This window comes from Sinocyclocheilus rhinocerous, unplaced genomic scaffold (assembly GCF_001515625.1).
Source record: "Sinocyclocheilus rhinocerous isolate Xijiao unplaced genomic scaffold, SAMN03320098_v1.1 scaffold1596, whole genome shotgun sequence".
Lineage (NCBI taxonomy): Eukaryota > Metazoa > Chordata > Actinopteri > Cypriniformes > Cyprinidae > Sinocyclocheilus > Sinocyclocheilus rhinocerous.
Window position 1 is genome coordinate 291,792 of NW_015658739.1, and position 9,491 is coordinate 301,282.

Consider the following 9,491-nt stretch of genomic DNA (forward strand, 5'->3'; position numbering starts at 1 on the left):
GGCCGGCTCCGCCCACTTTGAGCTTCAAAAACACTCTTCAGGAACCTACGGGTGACGTCACGGACACTACTTCCATGTTTTTATAGTCTATGATCTAACTATGTGTTTCAGACTGTTAGCGAGTGAACTGGAGAGCTGGTTACAAATGATGCTGAGATGGTCACCTAAAAAGCGAGGCAAAGATATAAGACAGCGGAGCAAAGGCAGTCAGGACGGGGTCAAAGACCCAGAAGAGGACGGTAAAGAAAGCAGTTCAGAGGCCGGCAAAGACTCTCCGAAAGCTTCCTGTTTCTGCTTCGATGAATTAAGCCGCATTCTGAATCTAAAGGTAGCTCTCGTCAATGGAACGATCACAGTGTCGCATGTAAACATGTCTGATGCGATGGTCTCTGTCTCCTCAGCTGGTCCACGTGCTCAACATGACCTCTGCTGAAATATTCACCTATTCGGTGCAGCCGCAGGAGGACGTGGCATCCCTGCAGGAGCGAATCGCGCAGGACGCTCGCATTCCTCCGGCCAATCAGGAGCTGCTGCTGGAGGCCGGGCTTGCGCTTGAGCCGCATAACAACGTCACGCAGTGTGCAATCGATTATAGCGTGCGTTTGGTGCAACAGCAACTTCTAAATTCAAGCTTATTTTATTGACCCGGTGTTAATATCATCCTGATGGTTTTGTGTTGTTTAGATGATGGACACTCGGCGGACAGATGAGCCGCTGATTTTCCTGTTTGACCGTTCGTGCTACAGCTACGAGCCTCAGTTTACGCCACGTGTCCTGCCTGAGAACATCCGATTCGTCCGTGAGTTTCTGTCTAATTGCAAGATGTAAACTCAGAATTCGGAGGAAAAAGTCGGAATTGCGAGATATAAACTCAGAACGGTGAGAAAGTAAGTCAGAATTCGGAGCAAGGCAGAGTTTATATTTCACAATTCCAACTTTTTTTCTTCAGAATTGGAAGTTTATTTTTCACAAGTCAGAATTGTGAGATATAAACGCTTTCTATAAAATTAGATTTTTTTATTCTGTGACAGAAACAGGCTTCCATTAGATAATAATAATTATAAAATAAAAAAATAAATAATTTAAAATAGAAATAAAATTAAAAAATATAAACAATGTAAACAATAAAATATAGAGAAAAAAAATTTTTTTTTAAGGTTAAAATGTAAAAATATCAATGTGTTAACATACACTACCAGTCAAAATTTTTTTTTTGTAAAGAATTCTCTTCTGTTCACCAAGCCTGCATTTATTTGATCCGAAATATAGCAAAAGTAGTAATATTGTGAAATATCTTTACTGTTTAAAATAACTACTTTCTTTGTGAATATATAGTAAAATGTCATTTATTTCTGTGATCAAAGCTGAATTTTCAGCATCATTACTCCAGTCTTCAGTGTCACATGATCCTTCAGAAATCAAGCATTTATTAAAACTTTTGACTGGTAGTGTATGTTTGAAAATAAATATTAAGTCTTTAAGTTTATAAATATTTGGCATTGTTTCGTAAACACCATAGCAAATACAAAAATCTGAATGGCTGTTTGAAAACATAAATACTGTTTGACTTCCTCTCTTCTCCGTGTCTGAAACAAAGTAGCACAGCCGGTTTTGATTACAGGGGAAACCACATTATTTCTCAAAAGTGAATTTGCATTTTCATTCAGCTGGTCTCCTACACTCGATCCCACCATACTACTCGTCCATGTTGGGTTTGTTTTAGTGCTGTCAAACGATTAATCGCATCCAAAATAAAAGTTTTTGTTTACACAATATATGTGTGTGTGTGTTTATATATACATAATAAATATACACAGAACACACACATATATTATGCAAACAAAAACTTTTATTTTGGAAGCGATTAATCGCGATTAATCGTTTGACAGCACTAGTTTATTTACATGACAGTGCACAATGCACATGCCTCTTTTACGCAGTGTTGTTAAATTTAACCGGTCATATTGTTGTAATCTGAACAATTCCTAATAGATGATCTAAAATCATTCAAGGCATTTTAAAGCACCCACAATAACATGCACCGTATATAAGAAGGGTCCTAAACTGATCTGTGTTTTGTGGTGTAGAGAACGAGCCCAAGCGCTCGCTGCCCTACAGCTCCCGGAGACGCACGTGGGGTCAAGCGTGGCACACCATCCGCGCGCTGAAGGAGGACTGGCAGAGACTGCAGCAAGGCCAGAAAGTCGCCATGTAAGACGAGAAGCGCTCTGTACGAGCTGACACTGACGTGAGAGGCTGTAAGTGACCCGTTCGCTCTCTCTGTTCCAGCATGAGTCTCCTCAGACACAACGGCACACTGTCAAAGCAGAAGAACGAGATGGTGTCGATGCACCAGAGGTTAAAAGCCACGCTGGAGTTCTTCAGCAGCAGTCTGCAGATCGACATCGACAAATACCAGGAGCAGAGAGCGACGGGCATCGGTATGACACACGGGCAGAATCAAATACTAGTGTACTGCTAATTTCATACTGTGCAGTGTATACTGAAAACTGCTGTATAGTAGTATATGTGACCCTGGAGCACAAAAGCAGTGTTAAGTCGCTGGGGTATATTTATAGCAATAGCCAACAATACATTGTATGGGTCAAAATTATTGATTTTTCTTTTATGCCAAAAATTATTAGGATATTAAGTAAAGATCATGTTCCATGAAGATATTTTGTAAATTTCCTAACGTAAATATATCAAAACTTAATTTTTGATTAGTAATATGCATTGCTAAGAACTTCATTTGGACAACTTTAAAGATGATTTTCTCAATATTTAGATTTTTTTTGCACCCTCAGATTCCAGATTTTCAAATAGTTGCATCTCGGCCAAATATTGTCCTATCATAACAAACCATACATCAATGGAAAGATTATGTATTCATATTCCAGAAAAGAATCGACCCTTATGACTGGTTTTGTGCTCCAGAGTCACATTTTATAATAATAAACTTCATTTTTATATAGATAGAATCACGATTAATCGCATCCAAAATAAAAGTTTGTGTTTACACAATATATGTGTGTGTGTGTTTATATATACATAATAAATATACACAGAACACACACATATATTATGCAAACAAAAACTTTTATTTTGGAAGCGATTAATCGCGATTAATCGTTTGACAGCACTAGTTTATTTACATGACAGTGCACAATGCACATGCCTCTTTTACGCAGTGTTGTTAAATTTAACCGGTCATATTGTTGTAATCTGAACAATTCCTAATAGATGATCTAAAATCATTCAAGGCATTTTAAAGCACCCACAATAACATGCACCGTATATAAGAAGGGTCCTAAACTGATCTGTGTTTTGTGGTGTAGAGAACGAGCCCAAGCGCTCGCTGCCCTACAGCTCCCGGAGACGCACGTGGGGTCAAGCGTGGCACACCATCCGCGCGCTGAAGGAGGACTGGCAGAGACTGCAGCAAGGCCAGAAAGTCGCCATGTAAGACGAGAAGCGCTCTGTACGAGCTGACACTGACGTGAGAGGCTGTAAGTGACCCGTTCGCTCTCTCTGTTCCAGCATGAGTCTCCTCAGACACAACGGCACACTGTCAAAGCAGAAGAACGAGATGGTGTCGATGCACCAGAGGTTAAAAGCCACGCTGGAGTTCTTCAGCAGCAGTCTGCAGATCGACATCGACAAATACCAGGAGCAGAGAGCGACGGGCATCGGTATGACACACGGGCAGAATCAAATACTAGTGTACTGCTAATTTCATACTGTGCAGTGTATACTGAAAACTGCTGTATAGTAGTATATGTGACCCTGGAGCACAAAAGCAGTGTTAAGTCGCTGGGGTATATTTATAGCAATAGCCAACAATACATTGTATGGGTCAAAATTATTGATTTTTCTTTTATGCCAAAAATTATTAGGATATTAAGTAAAGATCATGTTCCATGAAGATATTTATTCCAGTTTTTCAAATAGTTGTATCTCAGCCAAATATTGTCCTTCCTAACAAACCATACATCAATGGAAAGATTATTTATTCAGCTTTCAGCTGATGTATAAATCTCAATTTCGAAAAATTGACCCTTATGACTGGTTTTGTGCTCCAGGGTCACATATAATAGTATGTGAGACAGTATTATAAAAGTTCTACATGACCTCATTATGTTGCATGTTTAATTCAGTGAGAGGCGTCTAATTATCGTCTTAGAAATTAAAATGATTATTTAGTCATTGAATCTAATTTTATGTAAAAATATATTAACGTCTAATCAAATAATTAGCAAGGAAGATAGTAAAAAGCACTTGATTATCAGTTATAAATTAATTTAGTTCTGTCATTTATTTTATTGTTGTTTTAAAAAGCCCTTTATATCCTTTCCGATTAATTTATTATTATTTTTAAGAATAAGCACTTCATATCCTTTCCACATAATTAATTTGATTTATTATTAGTATTATTTTTTTTTAAATAAGCACTTGACATCCTTTCCAAATAATTCATTGTTATTAAAAAATAAGCACTTGATATCCTTTCCAAATAATTCATTATTATTAAAAAATAAGCACTTGATATCCTTTCCAAATCATTTATTATTAAAAAAAATAAGCACTTATATTAATTATACTAATAAATAATTTATTCATTTTATTTATCTATTTATTATTATTTCAAAAAATAACATCCTTTCCAAATAATTAATTTATTATTATTATAAAATTAAGCACTTGACATCCTGTCCTTTAATTTGTCACACTGGGAATAGGGGGTCAGGTTGAGCACAATGCATTGTGGGATATAGCAGTAGTAGGTCATCTATTTTTTTTTCCAGATTCCATGCAACAAATATCTGCATACTTAGTTTGCATACACAATGCAACAGTATGATAGGTATGATATTTCACACATAACCAAACACGCAGGTGCTCAATTCTGTTTAGCATTAATTTCAGAACACTGCGCTGTTCATCAACAACCGAGTTGATTTGCTCATGTTGTGTGTTGTTTACATGTTCTCCAGCTTCTGAAAAATTATTGAGTGTCTGGAGAGAAATGGAGCAAACCGCCCTGGACTGCGGACAGGTAAGAAGAGCGTGTGTGTGATTTCAGACTTGTCAGTTGTCGCAGTGATCATAGCTAGTGTTTGTGCTGCTGTAACCGTACGTTTAGTAGTGTGTGTGTGTGTGTGTCAGACAGAAGACGTGAATAAGCTGGAGGAGGAGATGATGACCCTTCAGACTGATATCGTGGACCTGCAGAGACAGCCGTGGAGGAGTGGAGAGGCTTTAGAAACGCTGTAAATCAACACACACACTCATACTAATATATATAGATAGATAGATAGAGAGAGATTATTATTTCATAATCATATTTGATAGATCAGGCTTTTATGGCTCATATAGTTTGATATAGTGAGAATATAAAGGAAAAAACAGCAACATTTTATTCAGAGGCCAAACTGAGTAAAAATATGCAGTTCTTTATAACAGTATAGCAGATACTTACATAAAATAATATAAATATCTGTTGTCACTCAATATCTCACAATAATATGCCCTAGTATGATGATATTTAAATGCTTAGCATGATGATCAAAACATATAATGCAGTGCAATACAATGATTGAGAGATGAACAAATAAACATTCCTTGAAAGCCTGATGATCAGATTTGAGACTCACTGATCTTTCAAAAAAAAAAAAAAATGTATGGTTAAACCTAAGTTGCTTCAGTCCAGTAAGTGTTCATCTTAAAATATTACTAACAATATCAAAGTCATTCTTACGTTTACTTTATAAAAACCGTAAAGATTTGAAAGCAAAAAGCACGAGCTGGAGGTGGACGTTTGTACAATTAACCTAAAAGACTTCTTACTTGATAAAAAAGTCTAACTCTTAAAGGGGTCATATGATGCGATTTCAAGTTTTCCTTTCTCTTTGGAGTGTTACAAGCTGTTTGTGAATAGATAAGATCCCTGAAGTTGCAAAGACTAAAGTCTCAAAACCAAAGAGATATTCTTTATCAAAGTTAAGACTCTGCCACGCCCCCCTAAAACGGCTCGTTCTAACACACCCCCACATATCTACCTCACTATGTGGAAACATTTGCATAATGCCACCCAAATGTGCACGCAAAGAAAGAAGGCATAATGTACAGTATTTGAAAAATAATGTGTTTTTTGAACATTAAAGCATGTCAACATATTCTGTTACACCAAATACACAAAATAATGATCTTTAAAAAAGCATCATATGACCCCTTTAATCAGACGACAGAAGGCTTGGAGCAGATCGAGTGCGACAGGTTTATCAGTTTTCATCATACTGATCATTTAGAAACCTATCAAATATGATACAGTAGGATTTATATTAAATGATTAGTTCACTTCCAGAATAAAAATCTCCTGATAATTTACTCGCCCCCATGTCATCCAAGATTTTTGGGTCTTTCTGTCTTCAGTCGCAAAGAAATGAAGGTTTTTGAGGAAAACATTCCAGGATTTTTCTCCATGTAATGGACTTCAATGGGGACCAACGGGGTGAAGGTCCAAATCGCAGTTTCAGAGCAGCTCTACACGATCCCAGCCGAGGAATAAGGGCCTTATCTAGCGAAACCATCGGCCATTTTCTGGAAAAAAATTAAAATTTATATGCTTTTAAACCACAGATGCTCATCTTGCACTAGCTGGACTTCACGCATGACGTAATCACGTTGGAAAGGTCACGCGTGACTGAGGCTGAAGCACCGACCCAGTGTTTACAAAGCCAACGTGCAAAGAAAGTCAAAAGCCCTTTACAAAAAAAAGGTAAAACAGCGATGTCGGACGATTTTGAAGTTGGAAGAGAAAATGAGACAGAGTTTTTCGCCCTACTCTACCTTTCTGTACCGGAGCACACAGACGAAGACATAACCGCGCACAACATTTCCAACATGATTACGTCATGCGTGAAGTCCAGCTGGTGCAAGACCAGCATCTGTGGTTAAAAAGTATATACATTTGTATTTTTTCTAGAAAATGACCAATGGTTTCGCAAGATAATAGCCTTATTCCTCGGCTGGGATCGTGTTGAGCTGCACTGAAACTGCGATTTGAACCTTCAACCCGTTGATCCCCATTGAAGTCCATTATATGGAGAAAAATCCTGGAATGTTTTCCTCAAAAACATTAATTTCCTTCCAACTGAAGACAGAAAGACACGAACGTCTTGGGTGACACGGGGGTGAGTAAATTATCAGGAGATTTTCATTCTGGAAGTGAACTACTCCTTTAAACTCCTGAGTAGCTGTAAAAGATTCAGTGTCATGAACCTCTGTAGTCTGATACCTTCCAACTGAAGACAGAAAGACACGAACGTCTTGGATGACACGGGGGTGAGTAAATTATCAGGAGATTTTCATTCTGGAAGTGAACTACTCCTTTAAACTCCTGAGTAGCTGTAAAAGATTCAGTGTCATGAACCTCTGTAGTCTGATACCTCATAAACCTGAGTTTGTTTCCCAGCAGACTGATGTAAATTACCTGCTCAAACTCACCTGTGTTGTGTTTTGCAGTGAGGTGAAGGCCATGGAGCTCTTCCGTAAACTGAGAGAGAAACCCAGAGGTAAGACACTCGCTCTCAACATCCTCAAGACGCGCCGATCCGTCACGTGATCTGAAAGTGTCTTTATGTCTCCAGAGCAGCGCAGTATGGGCGACTGCCAAGAAGTGATCAAACTGGTGGTTCAGGCCGTGCAGTTCTACGAGAGGAAGTTACGGGACTTCTACACACACCTGAGGTCGGCTACTGTGTGATTCTTAATCACATTTCATTACGAACTTCTCTGTAGATACAACATCCTTGTTTTGATGGGTTGTGATATATGGGGCGAATTCCAAACTGCTTTTTTGCGCCCTTGAAAGGCACTTCGGGAAGGGGACGCCATTTGTAGAGACGTTCCAAATGAAGGTGAACAACTGAATCCCTTCACGAAGGGCCCTTCCAGAAGTCCGTTAGCGAAGGGAACATGCGATTGTCACTTCACGGAAGTGATTTCCGTTTGTGATCATGTGAATGTCATATGTAACTTTAGAGACGGTCCCTAAATGTGCGAATATCCAACGTCAAACCAACATCTGTTTCAAACCTTGCTGTCTACATAGGAAGCTTCCCTCTAAGGCACCAGTCTAACTAGTATTGAATCTCAAAGGTGACCGAGTAAAACATTTGTGTGTTGCTAAACTAACAAAATAAGCCAAATATTATAGTACACAAATATAGGATAAAATAGGTAATTAAATTAAACTTTTAAAATTATCTCAAAATTATCCTCACAGTGAATAACACATTTGATGTTTGGCATTTAACGAAAAGAAGTAATACTTAATTGTCCTACCTTTTGATGAACTTCACGTCGGGAGAAGTTAGTAGTAATTAAGTAGAAGTAGTAATGTTGTGAAAAGCACCTGTATTTCGGTACTAAAACCGTAAAAAAAAAAAAAAAAGAAGTCAAATACCGACTGAATTCGGTACCCGCTGATAGTCGGCTGCTTTTTGAAACCCTCCAGCGTGGAATTGTGCGCAGGTTGCCAGGTCTGCGAAAACAAACCCATCCTAATTGCTAATCAAAGCTAGCCCAAAAGAAGCCCAATGGCGTTTTTCCGCGGTTTTCCCCTACGTTCCGGGGGCGGTGGTAGCTTCCGCGGTTTTCCCCTACGTTCCGGGGGCGGTGGTAGCTCGTGGACTATAAACAAGCAAAAGTATAAAAGTAGCCCAAATCTGCGTATATGTTGCGGATTAGTAGCGGATTCTGCGGAAAACCGCGGACTTGGCAACATGGTCTCTCTCTGTGAAGAGCTCGACGGGTTCTATTTACAACGTGTTTTTTTTAAAGCGTTGTAGCCACTAGCCAATCACAGACATGTTTGTTGCGCTTGAGGACGCAGTGGCCAATCAAATTGTCAAAAGCTCCTGTATTTCGATAAGCAAGTCGATACTGAAATTACAAAAATAGTAATACATACTCAGTTCGGTAACTAATGATATACAGTTGTTTTCAAATCCTCCCGCGTGTATGTGAAGAGCGTCGGCTGTTTCTAATTACAACGTGTTTTTTTGAAGCGGTGAGCATTGTAGCCAATCACAGACATGTTTGATGAGCGCAGGAACGCAGTGGCCAATCACAGACGTTTAAGATTGCGTTAGTCAGAATCCACTCAAAACGCTCGCGAATCTTTTCATAATAACAAAAAAGTATAAACACGCAGTGGCGGCTCGTCAGGGGAGGCACAGCTTCCCCATAATTTTGAGGTGAAAATGGGAGGAGGACGATTTAATGTTAATAAAATTCACAATTCATTTCAGTTCATGTCTCAGAATGTGTATTTTTTGTTTGTAATTTCACAGTTGTAATACCATAATGTGAAAGCGCCGCTTTTCTATCGCGAATGTGCCGAATCTGCTGATGTAATTACAACCGCTAGGTGATAAGAAGGGGAGGGGGAGGCCGGGGGAGAGCTGAGCTCTCATGCCTCCGTTGGT

At 38.8% G+C, this 9,491-nt stretch overlaps 1 protein-coding gene across 1 annotated transcript in view; it reads left to right on the forward strand.

Moving 5' to 3' along the window:
• LOC107722850 (inhibitor of nuclear factor kappa-B kinase subunit beta-like) overlaps positions 1-9,491 on the forward strand; it is a 35,705-nt gene that overhangs the window by 23,440 nt on the left and 2,774 nt on the right. The window contains exons 9-17 of the mRNA XM_016531345.1: positions 112-328; positions 402-596; positions 685-799; positions 2,088-2,211; positions 2,290-2,441; positions 4,995-5,056; positions 5,167-5,270; positions 7,525-7,574; positions 7,650-7,749. Coding sequence (XP_016386831.1) covers positions 112-328; positions 402-596; positions 685-799; positions 2,088-2,211; positions 2,290-2,441; positions 4,995-5,056; positions 5,167-5,270; positions 7,525-7,574; positions 7,650-7,749 — 1,119 coding nt within the window. The remainder of the gene's footprint in view (positions 1-111; positions 329-401; positions 597-684; positions 800-2,087; positions 2,212-2,289; positions 2,442-4,994; positions 5,057-5,166; positions 5,271-7,524; positions 7,575-7,649; positions 7,750-9,491) is intronic.